Source organism: Bombus vosnesenskii, unplaced genomic scaffold (genome assembly GCF_011952255.1).
Source record: "Bombus vosnesenskii isolate JDL3184/JDL3185 unplaced genomic scaffold, Bvos_JDL3184-5_v1.1 scf7180000013383, whole genome shotgun sequence".
Lineage (NCBI taxonomy): Eukaryota > Metazoa > Arthropoda > Insecta > Hymenoptera > Apidae > Bombus > Bombus vosnesenskii.
The window spans coordinates 920,895-936,247 of NW_022883012.1; the positions used below are offsets into that span (position 1 = coordinate 920,895).

The following is a 15,353-nucleotide window of genomic DNA, read 5'->3' on the forward strand; positions in this document are numbered from 1 at the left end:
TACTATGGACTATGATATATTTCGATCTGAAAACAGGATATACAGGGTGGTTGGTAACTGGTGGTACAAGCGGAAAGGGGATGATTCTACGCGAAAAAAGAAGTCGAAAATGTAGAATAACAATATCTTTTTTTTTTTTTTAATTTTTCCATCGAGACAACGATCTACAGTGAGATCCGTTATAACGTACCGCACGCGTACCGAGCGAAAATTCAAAATCGATTTTCTCGAAAACAAAGCTTCAAACGAAAAATTGTTATTCTATATTTTCGACTTCTTTTTTCGCCTAGAATCACCCCCTTTCCGTTTGTACCGCCAGTTACCAACCACCCTGTATATCCGCAATAAGAAATTGCATTCTTTTAGAGATACTGTCAATGGTGAAAGGGTCGAAACGAGAATTAAGTTAGAATCGGCAAGATGTTTGTACGATTCTGTGCACGTCGGTCGTATCGAAAGACGTATTTCGAATCACGGTTTCTCGAGGCAAGTACAATGAAGTTCTAATGCTAAATCGACGTGGTGAATTTCTGACGAGTGCCGCTGACGCTGACTGAGCACCAAGGGTGCTCAAACAGAACAGTTTTCGAGGATATACGTAGGTTCAGGTATTTAACTTGGAGAGGAGCCCTCGGTTACTGCGCGTGTTTAACTTTCCACAAACTTAAACTCTCTGCAACGAAAAAGTTACTCCACCGATGAGAAATATACAGAGCATTGTAGAAAAAGAATCTACAGTTTGTAAGCTTATAGTACCGAAAAGAGTAAGAAACGTGCAATCGCTATATACGTAGTTGGAAAAATCTTCAGATACTCTGCTCTTACTAATGCAAGGTACTGCTAGAAATCTAAACGAAGAAATAAATACGGTACCGTGTAACGTTATTTAATTACATAAGCTCGCAAAGTCTTCCATCCTTTTTCTTGTTGCTCGTACCTACAAAGAAGAAGAAACAAGGAAAAATAATACATAAATTTTCTTGGGGGAAGTTAGTTGATTTAAATCGCTCGAGTCACAAATGTATTGCGCGAGACAAACAGGGGAGAACGATAGAATGGAGTTGGACAGGAGCCACGTGAATTTATTTGGAGTTTCGGCGTACGCGTTCTACGTAGATTAATGGCGGATTAACAAAGTGTTCCCAGGCAGACGGAGTGGTCTCGGTTAAGACTCTAAGCGCTACCTTGAGCAATTAATTTCGAGTGGATCTTGTGAACCGGCGCCGTAGCAAACTTCCTCCGACATTGAAAAAAAAAAAAGAAAAAAGAAGTAAAACAAACAACCGACGGTAAATTATCCACTCCGCGCCCACTATTTCCCTTGGAGCAATTACGTCAAAATTAGTAAAACACCGTGATCAAAGGATATATGGAGTTCCTGCTCTGAGAAAAATTACTCCGTTTGTTTGCTTAACGTAAGTCGTCGATTGATCTTCGTGATCTTTGTATACCGTACTATATTACTCATTTTTATGCCGATACGACGCATCTGTGATTCGATAAATCATAGAAATTTCCAATTAACTCGCCATATGGAACTCTAGATTAGTTAGATATCGTTTACGTACCGGATCGTTCAAGTCCATGCGGTTTTTTCTAGGTTTTTGTATTTTAAAATATCTCCCCAAAATTGCCTAATACTCTTCCAAGTTTCCAGAATATCATCCGATAGTTTTTATCGTTACGTGTTAGGAGAGATTCAAAGAAATGTATGGAAAAAATAGAAAATTACTTAAGACTGCTGGTCGAAAACTATTCAGTATGCGGATGACGAATCCTTTTAAACGAAAGGACATTCGGCCCATTTCTTCGCTAAAGAAGCGGAAATTTGCGTATTCATGGTTTGAGCATAAAACGAGATGATATGTTTATAGTATCGCGATTCTGGAGATGGATAATCGAGATCATGCGATTCGAAAAATTCAATCGTTGATAGGAGAAAATATAAGCGGGGAGGAAGAATTAAGAACTTTCTTTTACAGCTTGTTTCGAATTCTCCGATAGATATTTCAAGTTTCCTTTCAAACTCTCTGTATGGTTTGTTCTGTCGCTTTATGTTCTTCCAATATGCCCAGCAAATTTTTAAAGAAACGATTTTTCTCCCTCGAAAACAAGGATATAAGAGAAAGTACAGCAGAGTTTTCTTCCTATCGAAAAAGGAATAAAAGAAGAAGTTAGAGGCGAAGTTTGCGGAATCGAAGGACGCTCGCTCCCGTTAACACGCCAAAAATGCGGCACGTATACGGCCGTGGAGAAACTCTGGTGCAGCTTGTTGCCGCCTGTTGCTGTGCTACGTCGCCGCTATCCAGACGTCGTCGGCAGAAAAATACGGTAATCCGTCGAGAAAGGATGAAAATCGGGCTACGTTAAATAAAACACGAGCGAGATATCGGATCGCGGCCTGGTTACACGCTCTTGTTCTACTTAACTTGACGCCTTAATGACGATAAGCTGTTTCGGCGCCGATTTTGAATAAAAGAGCACGATGGATGTAACGTTCTTAATATTTTACTCGTTTAGGGTAACGATCTAACGTAGTTGCGAGTTTGCTAAAAAGAAAGATTTGGATTGGACTAAAAAGAAAGATTTTACTCCTTAGGTATTTCAGGCTCCGAAAGTTTGGAACTTCGAGGATTAAACAATTTGAAAGTTCACAAATTTGATAATCTGATAATTCGAACGTTCGAGTGCTTGAAAACCGAAAAACTTGTCAGTTTGATCGAGAAGCATCCAAAGATCGAGTTTCTCCATCGAACAAGTAGGTAATTCAAAAATTGTCCGCTTCGTACGCCGATCGACGTAATCGCGAGAAACACGGCAAAGTGAATTATAGGACAGTGGGAAGATCCTTTTAACGCAGCGGTTTATAAACTGGTACGCGCGTGGTATTTGAGCTTGTTAGGGAGAGGAACTTTGTCCTTTCACGGTTGAAAGGAAGTTCGGAAGAAAGGAGGTTCGAGGACACGCCTAAATGGCAGGATGTCGGGCAAGATTTCGGTGCCACCAAAGAAACCTTTGAGAGAGACCTTTAAGGGGGAGAGTTGCTGCCAAAGAGAAAGAAAAGAGTAATTCCTCGAGAACTGGTAAGCTTACAGTCACTTTGATATCCTCTTAGGCTGTTTGATACTTACCTTTTACATAATCTCTTCTCATCGATTTTTGCGATCCGTGAAACGTCGTTTACAGAAAGCTTTTTCGCAAAATTAGAAGGAAAAGCTTCGATGAAAAGAATCGTAGACAAAAATTTCATTACGATCTGGCGATTTTATTACGAGTTGCAACTTTTCGCGACGTTCTTCCGAACGATTGTCAATCTTTGGAAAACAGGTTGAAACAACGATTTGATCTACGTTCGATTTAGATCACGAGTAAGTGGAAATAACACGATTTTGAAGAACGTTGCGATAAAAATCGACCGTATCTAAATCGAAATTTCGATTTACGACCGGGCTATGTCGTTTCCACGTGCCTTACACATTCGATCCTCGTTCTAACGCTTCGGAGAAAAAAAAAGAGAAGAAACAAAGAAAAAGGACAGCTTTAACTCGATCCCTCGATGCTAAGATTCTCCACTCGCATTATCTGTCTCGTCTACCTAAGAGGGAGGAAAAGAAAAAAAGGATCTTACGATAAGACGAAGCAGGAAGGAAAAGTCGAAGGTGGGCAAAGCCTAAATGGCGAATGGGGCGGCCTCGGAATTCACAAGGGTGGAAGTAGAGAAGGCCCGAGGCAACGAGTACGGCGTGGTCGATGTGGAAAGGAGACATTGACTTGCAGACAGAAAGCGTGACTGGTGGTGGCAGGGAGATGGTCGAGGGGTGGCTCGAGGGCCGGTCGATACAGCCGAAAGTCCAGAACACGGGGCCGAGTGGCGCGAAAATTCGTGCAGATGGAAACATAAGTCGGCCGTGTGGAACGGCAACGAAGCCTAGGGTGGTTTCTTGCTCTCCTTTTTCTACCACCTCCGCTTCTTTCCTTTTATTTGCCGGTCCCGCAACTTCTACAAGTCGAGTCTTCTAACATCGTATCGCGTTTGGAACACGGAACGCTTTATTCCGCGATCGAACGTGCTGTTTTCTCTTTCCTGTTCTTTTTTTTTTTACCTTCTCTCTTTCTCTCTGGTTCCCTTTTGTTTCTTTTGCTAGGCGAGAGCTCGCGCACGAAGGGAAATATTAACAAAGTCGAGAGAGAAGGAGAGAGTATTCGTTGCTAGTAGAGAGTCGAGGATTTCTTACGTTGGTTCAAGTTTTTCAGGATATTTCAGAATACGGTACTGAGAATTTTGTGCCATTGAACGTAATAACTTCTTTAGGTAGGAATTCCCCATTCCCTTTATACGTCATTTTCTTTCTGCCAAGAATAGATTACATAATTTACTTGCATCGACGTTGGTACGTTTTTATTAATTGTCCCATGGTTATTCCGCGATTAATTTTCCAATTACAGAAGTTTCTAGTCAAGGAACGACCTGACTGAAAGAACAAACAGGTATATTAAACGAGCTAAGAATTAAAGCATCGTTTATCGTAGCCCTGTTCAACGGACCTGATCCGAACGTTTCATCGGCATGGTCAATATCGAATCTACCGACGCTGTTTCCTGTGATTATGCAGAGCCCTGATTAACTTCGCACCCCTGCCCGGCCGCTAATGTAAATTTAATTGCGATTTAAACGTTACCATCGGCGGGCCGATTCTAACACGACAGGACGAGTGCCCTGTGAAATAGAACGAGCAACGTTAATTCACGGTCGCACGAGCTCGTTAAATTAAATTTGTCGCTGACCAAGTGGCCGAGCTGTGCCGTTTGATCATCGTTGCCTGGACACTGGAACACGGCTAGAATTTGGAAAAATCGGATCGACATCGAGCTCTACCTGGCATTCGATTAAGGTTTATCCGCGACGAGAACTTTGCCGAATTCGTTTCAACCCGGAGCATGGATATACATACTGCGCAATGTTCCAAGCGTATCAAGAATTACCATACAGTTGCGTCGCCTGTTAATGGAATTCTAAATGACTAGAGACAACGAGACCGAGATTATCCGCGTACGAAGTTTAAGACTAATTTTTGGACGATTTTGAATCTTAATATTTTTCGAACGTTTGCGAATTTGATAGGATGCTTTTGTCGTTTGATCGAACAACAAGTCGTTTCACAGTTAAAGTACGCGGCGGTGATCGATAACGAAAATGTTAATGATATACGTACGAACAATGGAAATCAATGGATATTATTGGTGGAATATGCAAGAGCTTTTCGATTACGTTGTTTCTATTACTCGACGTAATAGTATCGATCGGTCCTCGAACAGAATTGTTTGCACGTCGCGATTTCGTGTTACGCGACCGACCAATCGGATTTACATGGGTCGATGTTTCGACTAATTATTGTCTTAATTAAAACACGTATAAGCGAGATGTTCGTTGTCGAGAGCACACAGGCTCTCGAATATTAGGATCCATTAACGTAATGCGCCGTTTGTTCCGGGTGTGCGAAAATCGCGCATCCGGACGTCGTTCCGAGCCTTTAATTATCGCGCTGATTAACAGATATTAATACGAGCCAAGCCATGATTTTCACGGGCCTTGTAATGGCTGTCGACGTGATCAACGATTTTAATAGAACGGATATTTAGGAGCGCAACCTAGGAGGGACGCGTTTAGATTAAGTGCAATTTTATTCGTCGATAAAACGCGCGCTATTACTTTGTTTTTTATAGTATATGATGGGGCAGAAATTGCTTTTTTAATCGACTAATGTTTTTAGATGTAAAGCGAAGTTTGCTTCGATATCGATAATTTCAATGTATCGGATAACGAGACGCTGGAAAATTTGATAAAATATGCCAGGACTGTATTCTATCTTTTTTTTTTTTTTTTTAATAGAAAGTCAGAAGTATGAGGCACGAACTAGATTGAAATCGATTAAACGTTAATTAATTATGCTTATTAAATGAAGCTGCGCCAGTTAAGCGGATTACGATCCCAAAGTAAATTCGTCCTGGGAAAATTTTTAATTAATTCGTCTGGACGTTTAATGGATTCCGCGAAATTCACCGACCCGGCTGAATGGTAAATTTCAAAAATACCTCTTACAATTCTTCTCGAGTCCATTTTTCTCCCTTTTCCTGTTTTTCTTCCTGTCTTTTTCCTTTTTCTTTTATTTTTTTTGGTCTTACAGCGGCGATACGAATCTTGTGAAAAGACCTCGCCGCTGGTATAAATGGTTCCACCTATAAATGGCGTAATCGTACCTGGAAAAAAAAAATACACGGCAGCACGTATATTTCTCCAGTGATTCTAACGTGGAAGGAATTTGGAAAAAGGAAAGAGGGAATTTTTCACAAATTCAGTTATTACATCTATTCTTACGTGACATGGATTTTATATCGATGTGAACAACTTTACGAAAACAATTCCGATCAACGTATCCAGGCACGATCAGCGGTTTCTTGAAAATGTTACAGAAATAACGCAGAAAATGTGCTTAAGCCTATAATTATTTATAAACTTTGATAAAAGTTGCTAGAAGCGCGCCATTCCTCTAAACTCCAAGCTTTGTCATTCGCGCAATCTTAAAAGAAACAAACAAAAAAAAAAAAAAAAAACAAGTATGGTCACGTTGGATCGTGTGCTTCCGTCACGAATAGAAGCATTTCGCCGCGGGACAACGAGGATGAAAGAATTATTGGCACGGGATCGAAGAGAGAATTAATGTCGGCCACGGGTAAATTTATTTCGGCCGACCGAGCGGCGCAACTCGGCTGCTATAATTGAAGGCTGGCCGCGCGCTGGAACACAACGCCGCTTTGCTTGGTTCACGCGAAACAAAGGGAAGATTGTTCCGTTCTGCTCGGGTTTGTCAGACCGCAGCTTCGAGCCGGAAATGGTCGCGACGCGTCACGATCCTCCGTGTTTGTCTTCGTTTGTTTTTTCCCGTGTTTTTCGATTTTTTCTCTTTTTTTTTTTTTTTTGATTTTTCCGCGGTAGAGACAGAGGAGATGTTTCGTTTTAGCGAAATTTCGCTCGTTTATAGCGCTCGATTGTTTGGCATTTCGAGTTCAAATTGTATTACATTACGTCGTATCGCATTTTTAGTTTTCCATTGTGTCCTGTTTTCATACCTTTTAAACGTAATAAATTCTTCCGTACGTTTGCTACCGATATTTAACCTCGTTTCCTTCGGTTTGCAATTTTATCCTCAATTTTACGCGATAATTAGCATTGATACTGTATGATTAATATACATACACTACCGCTCACAATTATGTAAACACTTTGGACGATTTGTATTAATAATGCATGAACAACGTTCGTCGAAAGTTATTCAAATGTACGAATTAATGTCAAAATAATTATCACAAGTACGTAATATTATCTACATGTATGTCATGTTCTTGTGAAAATAGTCGAAGAAGGTTATCAAATTTAAATTATTTGTTTTAAAATTATATCTGTTAACGCGCCCACGGGTTTTAAATATTATTACTAGAATTTTGCAAAATCCTTCTCTACCTAATCCATAGCATGAAAATTAAACGAGCTGAGGATAAAAAGAAGCTTCTTAAACGACAAAACTGATGTTTGAAATTTTCAAATGCTAATTTTATTGTCGCGTATTTTAACTTTTAAAGTTAAATTTTATCATATTACGATATTCTTATATCGTTTCTATCTGTTGTATTCTATTTACCGCGTTAAGTACCAAAAGCCGCTAGAACGCGGACTCGATGTCTGACCACATCGGCCACTATCTACTGAACGACTAACTGCGGTTGATAAATCCCGCTGCAAATTATTACACTGTCTTATCTTCGATGGACGCTCCAATATTTTCGCCCTTTCGTTCACAATTTCCAAATTCTTGTTCATTTTCTACGGATCTTCTTCTTCTTCTTCTCATTTTGTTCCAGATAGAAGAATTTATGACAACGAATACGTTATGAACTCCGCCACGGACTTTTCAAGCTACCCCATCTAATTGTGCTTTCGTTCGGCTTAAAGAAAAATCTTCTTTTTTTAGCACAAAACTCGATTCAGTAGATTTTTATCGATATCGGGAAATTTTTACAATTCGAAAAGAATGTATTTAGGTCGGAAATAGTTTAAGAAGTTTCTTTCGATGGATAAATTTTATGGTATTATGCTCTTGCTACTTTTCTTAATCTTCTCGATTGTAATTAAATATTGTGAAAAAAGGGAGCAAGCGTGTGAATATCTTTCAGCGATATTATACTTAAAACGTCAAATTATCCAATCCAATTTCCTTCAAATTATTCGTTATTCCGACACCTTGAAACCGATCACCTCGAAGACTTCTTTCCAGAAACGAACGCCACGATCACCTTTGCCCAAAGTCCGCCCCGAAAATTAACCATTGCTAAAAGATGGAACGCTCCCTGGGTGGGAGCTCGAACGATCCTCTGCCCCTTCGATCCTCGTTCATTTTCTCTGGCTCGAGTTTCCGGTGGCCATGTGTCAGGCACCGATCACGAGGTATACGGTTCACTTATCTACGTTCTTTCTTGCAGGCGAAATTGGAAACGAAAGCTTTGAAAGCGAAGAGGCCAGGATTCACAGACGAACGGTACAATGAAACCAGTTATTACGTGGAGAACGGTCAGTATGCCCTCCGTTTTATCTTTAACCCCGGTATACACTATCGTTAACAAGTTTCGAATTACGTACTACGTATTCCACGGGAATTTCAAATAAGAATTCTGAAAAGCCTATCTTTTGAAACGAACCTGGTTCGGAATTTTTTTTTTAGAAAATTTGATCGAGGCGAAGGATACTAATTATCGTCGATATTTGCGGCATTAATTTTGGAAATCGGTAGATGACACGGACGGAGGTGCAATTGGAAAAGTAGTTGCAAGTTTTTTTAGCGTAGCTATGATGTTTCCAAAAAGACGACTGCGGTCGTTGCAGATTAAAAGAATAATTATGTTTTGGAATATCCGTTTGCAGTAATAAAAAACTTGCTCGGTGTATCGAATGTTAACTAAGGGTTAACTAAAGCAAAAATTAAATTATTTTGGAGAATATCGTATTTCGGTTAATTCACGAGCGAACCGATATTATCCGATAAATTGCTTCGTGAAAACTGCGTGGCGTGTGAGTGTGTCCCTTCGGGGAGCCATTAGACGTTACATGTATCAGCAATTAACAGTTAACGCACGGATTTATGACGGTCGATCGTCGATCAACAGCATCGCTGGCGGTCAATTAGACATAGATTGACAATTAGACGATGCGTGTGAATCGGTAACTGTATTTTATCGGTAAACGCGCGTTTCGATCGTACAACGGATCGTGAGAATATACAATCGATTGGCTGTATGACGTGTATCTGGGGATTGGTGCAGTTTGTTGGATCAATACAAGGGTATTTCCTCGATAATTCGTCGTTTGATCCAACAAGTGGTCAGAAGAGACAAATTCTTTTAAACAATTGCAACGAGATATCGAATCGATCGTCAGCGAAGACGATTGACGCACAGTGCGTGAGCGAGCGAGATAGCCTATAGCCATTTGACAGATATTCGTTTGTCAGATATTTAAAAATGACAGTATGCCGTGTTGGATATACCATTCCACGCGTAGCGCCACGACGTGTAACGTCGCGAAGCTTGCAGGCATGAGATAGCTCGATCCCGGGCAGGGTCGATGAAAACGAAAACACCGAAAGAGCTTTCCCCCTCGACCCTCTTCCCCTTCGTGCTATTCGATTTCGTTGGCATTGCGAACCACGTCGACCAACCCGCTGGTGCCGGGAAACGAGAGGCAGCAGTCGGGATCATTGTTCGAATCATAGCCATTCGCGGGATTATCCGCGATTACCTGGCGAACAGAGAGAGAGTCGGTAAAGGCTGCAGTTACCGTTGTAAGGTCGTCGGGAATGCAGATGAAGCGATTAACGCGTATCGTTCCCTCTTTTTCGTCGCTTTTCCAATCCTTTCTTTTCCGATGAAAGATAAAAAGGGATGGAAATAACATCGTATTTAGCAGGTTTCGTATTTTCTATCGTTGTGACAGCGTCGTTAAAACGCCAGATTATCGAGGAATCTTTGATAGTTTTGTTTATTCGAGCGATTCTTCGTTGGTCGTTAGCGGGAAACGCGAATTAATTCAAAGAGCTTTGCACGCGGCGTTCGCCAGGAGGATCGGAAAGTTACCCCCTTTCGCTTTGCGATATCGCGAAGAACGAAGAGACGAGGAGTTCTAGCGAAACCGATACTCGAGGCTGTAGTCGAAAGTATGGATGACTTTTAGGATGGTAGCAGGATTAGGTGTCCCATGAGCAGCTGAAATCTCTGACACTCTGGCAGCTATTAGAGCTTGTAATTTATTCCTTTCCACGGTTTATCGTATTGTCCGTTTAAATAGCCACCGTCTGAGAACCAAGCGGGACTAATTAGCCGGAGAGAGAGAGAGAGAGAGAGGACCTTGTACGAACTAACCGCTGTTATCCTACGTTGACTCGTTTTGTCGTAAATATGTTGAGAGACAGAGAGTGAGAAACGGGTAGAGCGAGTGAGACATAGCGGAGTATTTTACAAAATTCATATATAAAAACGCTATTCGTAACGTCGTTATTCGTTCTTAAAACGTTCGGGAGTTTGTTGAACGTTGCCTCGCACTTTTACAACGTGTCTATAAAATTCGACGATTCGCTGGAAATTTAAAGTTCAGTAACTCGTTAGTAATTTGATTATCGTGAATGTGGATCGTAAATAATGTCAGGCATTGCTCCGAGCGAGCAATTGTAAAAGATGATCGCGACAATTCGTGGCCATTTAACCGGGCAACAATGGCCATAGGGTAAACAAAGGTTTCCTCTTTCGTTAGTCGGTGAACTTTACAATTAAACGAAAGTGTACTTCCCTTATCGAGTGGCAGCAACAATAAACTCTTTGCAAGAAACCGACGACGTTCTTTCAACGATACTGACGAACGTTAATTAAAAAGCCGGTTACAGCTACTGTCTCGGTTAGACACGCGACTAATCAATCGATTTCACCGCACGAGGCCGTTTATCGAGAGTTTATTAAGCAGAAATAGGTGTATAGGTATGGATCGTGGACTGTAAACGAATCTGCAGCCGGAATCGCTGGAACGAGTCGACGAAGTCGATTTATCGAGTGTCAATACGTTCGGTAATTAAAGTAGTTGCTCGCGGCGATGGCTGCCTCTGTGTTTCCAGCCAACGTGCCGCATTATCGACGTTCCACGGGAATCGTTTGATAGACGAACACTGATAGGCAGCTATGGCTATGCTCATTAGTGGAAATAACGTTTACTCGTCGATAACGAAGAACGTTGTGAGAAGGAGCGAAAGGAATGTCGAAAATGTTGAAGTAACTACTTTAAGAGAAACTCTACGTCTTTATTTATTTATATATATAATCTGGAGACTGCTATTACGCAGAAATATTCTAAATAAGGAGCGGAGCATATTATTGTATCCTTGAATATACATTATGTTTTGGAACTAATAAGCGGATTTCTATTTATGTTTCTTGTAGCCTCTAGCCGAAGCTATAAGATTAACTTTTTTGGTAATGTCCTTTTGCTATAAATATATGAACGTGCTTCCTATCGTTCCATTGTCTAGTAACGCTAAGAGAGTAAGGATCTGAATCAGCATAAACTTATACATTATACCTTTTTATTACAAATTCATCCAGTCGTCCTTCGATCAGTCAACCTCAATCTCGACAGAAAATACGATTCCTGGGACTCTCTCGATATTCGTATCCTCCGAAGAAGATAAACGAGGCGAAGACGAAGATTCTTGTTAATAACGATCTCTTTTCAGAGATAGAACCGCCGAATATACATATGTACGATAATAGAGTTGCAAGGATGTTCTTACGAAGCCGTTTAAGGCATATCGTGGTTTCTTCGACGATTTCTTCGGGAAATCTAAATTGCCTGTTTCTCTTGAAACAGCCGTATATCTTACGTCCAATGTATCAGAGAAGTAACGGAGAACGTAGATAATATTGGAAGAGCTTGCGATATTTTATTCATTAAAACGGTATTAACCTTCCGAAGGAGACTTTCTTGCGTTTAACGAGTTCTTACGCTATTATACAGGATATCTTTAGTAATTGGACCGACCACGATTCTTTTTCGTTAGAACGTTTTCGAGTAATGGACGTTACGAAATAGAGTTTTAAAGTTTCATGCCAAGCAACCAAATTTCAGTTATAAAATACATCAAAGATGGATTCGAGTAGCTAAATATTCCTGCTACTATCTTGCTTTCTGAGAAATCCTTTAATCTTCTTTCTACCTTCTGGAAGGATAAGTTGTGCCACCACTTAGAACCAAAGTTCCACAAACTTTCTCAGACTTCTTGTCGGTCTTTTACTCAAAAAGGACCGATAAATCTTTGCGTTTTCCAATATCGATCGTCTCTAGAAGAATACTTGTTTCCATCGCGATGTTTCCATTAAAGAGATTGCAAAGTAGCAAACGAATTTTTCCTTTTTTCGTATAAATACATCTCGATTTCAAAACTGATCGATTTTTCGCCGTCGAGTTTGCGGATATAATAGTCCGCGGATATTTCCGATAAATTCGTATCTTTATGGACACAATTGAAAAAGTACTTTGACTTCTGGCTGATTTTACCAAGGTTATACCACTTCTGTATCAACGTTGGATCTCAGGGGCAAGCTTTAAATACAAACCAAAACAAGTAAAGCTGTTTTTATATAAACAAAAGCATAGTGAAAGATATATTTTCTTCGAACTCTGCGTATTTTCATGAAGTAACTGTGGAACGTATTCAGTCTTATTCCTGCCATTGAGAACGCGATTTGGCGAGCAATTTCGCGGGAAATCGGTGCAAGTTGGTGGCGAGACCACGTTGGTCGCGTTCGATGTCTATCGATTGCCTGTTCGGTTCGTTATAGCGAGTTTCAGTGGCGAATTCACGATAACGGGAACAGCGTTAGTCGTGGCGGAGTGAAAAGGAAAGGGTGGTGTGCGCGAAGGCACGTAAGGATTCGAGTGTCTGAGAGAACACAGAGAGCTGACTAGAGCAAAGAGAGGAAAGAGGGGGAAGGATCGCGAAGACGAAGGGAAACGAAGAGAAGAGAAGGTAGACGAGAGAATCGATCGAATATTTAGACCTACTGGCATATCGACAACCGATATCTGCTCCACATTCGAATAATAGACTCGCACGGCTGACGACGTGCTGCCGGAGCATCCTCCAGTTCCTCCTCCAACGAAACAAAGACCTATTAATGCCACTCGAAAGACACACGCCCACCGGCGTGCTTCTCCTCCGATTCTCGATGGACGTCCCCTTAACGCGAGAAACGCATTCCATTACCGGAGACTTGTGACACGGCCAACCAATATTCCCAACGAGTATTCCGTTCCATCTCTCTGTCTTCCCTGTATACGCTTTCGTTGCGCTCCGTATACTCTTGGCTACGGAGTTTCGATTCGTCGATAGCCAAATCAAACAGAAACACGAGTCTCCCATTCTAAAATAACTCTGAAGTTTATCGAATTCATCTTCTTTTTCCAAATAATCGTCGATATCGAATAATCCATCTTAATTTCCATCCTCGTATCAAATTTCAGTGCAGCTCTTTAACCTCGAAACGATCCCAAATACACTCGGATCATCGAATTTATTCGTTTCCCCATTAACCTTCTCGTCTCCGGTAATCCGTCTCAATTTTCATCGTTAAACCCCGACAAACGAACGAACAAAGACTCGTCTCTGCATTTCTAAAACACCGACAAACCAAGCAAACAAACTACGAGACCACGGAGTTCGCCAAGCAAGATTCTCGCGACAATTAAATCCGACCCCTGGGTCGTACCGAACCTTCGGACCTGAATCACATCTAAGGGACCGTTACCCGAGCTACGTTGATGCAACGTTCGCGCCACTCGGGGGTCATAGCGAAACGATCAGCCCGACATCGCTGATACCCGTGTATACAACGAAGATAGAGGGGTGGAGCTTCTACGTGATTCAAATCTAGATCCGATCCTATCTCTCGGTTGGAGGAGCCAAGAGTACGCTATTGGCTAGAGCAATCCTTGGCTCACGGTATACTTCGGCTATCTTTCTCTTCCTCTCCACCCTCTATAACTCCTTCTCTTCCCCTCTACTCTGTTTCCTCCCTTCCATCCTGCCTTTTTGGCCTCTCCACTCCTTTTAGAAAATCTTCTTCGTTCGACGAAGTCTTCTTCATTTCCGGAAGATCGAAGAAGGTTTCGAGTTAGCAGGTGGCTGTAGAACGTTGTATTTTCGTGTCTCTGTGAATGTTCCGGGTCTTCTTTCGTCCTTCTATCTTCGTATATACCGGTTACAGAAATGCTATTCTTTTGCCTCATAGGCTGTTTCCAGAATCTTGAGAAGCCGAGACAAAACGGTTTTATTGGCTCGCGAAGATCTCGCCGTCTTAAGACCCGTTTCCCTCCTCGTTTCTCTTTTTCTTCTTTTTTTTTTCTCTCGCGTTGGAAAGCCGCTGGAGAACAGATTCGCCTTCATCGTGGTTATGGTATTTATATGTAGTACGTATTACGGCGATGTTGATCGTTTCCGACGCGAGATAAATTATTTCGTGGATTGTTTTATAAGATCTTCGCGGTGGTTAGAAGTTGTGTCTCCCTAAGGATGGTATTCTCTTTCGCTTTTAAATGTTTCTTATTTCTATTATCGTATCGAGGAAGACTCTCGGAAGTCGAACTCGTCGACAAAGCTTTTTACAAAGTTTTTAGTTTTATCAAGCAAGTAATCGGTGTACCGATCAAACACGCTCGATGTACTTGATATATTACCGTACGCAGTCGTGTCTGAAAACCGTGACTTTAAAGTATCTTTTCGCCTGTTCTGTGGGAAGAACCCCTAGCCATTATTACTGGCTCTGTCACTGGAGTACAACGATGTAGAGAAACTCTTTCTTTCAACCTTTTCTTGTTATTAAAGTAGGACAGGTAGGCGAGGGCCTGTCACACATCGTAAAAACTGTGACAAGAAGCTCCTGGTTGTAGATATACAGGGTATCTCTCGAAGCTTGGTTCATTGTACATACAACCCTAGCCAAAATACACTTTGTAAAGACGACGTATATTTCAAAATTTTGAAACATCCATCCTCTTAACGAATACGGTCAACGTACTTCTTGTCTTATAATTTTAAACTTATCAAAATCGATTTTCGTCTCTAACGCGGAAACTATCAACCATAAAATTTCAGTACAGTAACCTTCTTGTTAAATATTCATCGTCGTTGCTATTAAATATAAATCTAAAACTATCAAATACTTGTCGGGTCATCATATTTTTTATTTCGTTATTTTAAATTCAC

At 41.0% G+C, this 15,353-nt stretch overlaps 1 protein-coding gene across 2 annotated transcripts in view; it reads left to right on the top strand.

Moving 5' to 3' along the window:
• Nucleotides 1–15,353, top strand: part of LOC117237616 (RNA pseudouridylate synthase domain-containing protein 2-like) — a 174,690-nt gene that overhangs the window by 110,475 nt on the left and 48,862 nt on the right. For both annotated transcript variants that reach the window (XM_033501766.1, XM_033501765.1), the window contains one exon: nt 8,536–8,623. In XM_033501766.1, coding sequence (XP_033357657.1) covers nt 8,536–8,623 — 88 coding nt within the window. The remainder of the gene's footprint in view (nt 1–8,535; nt 8,624–15,353) is intronic.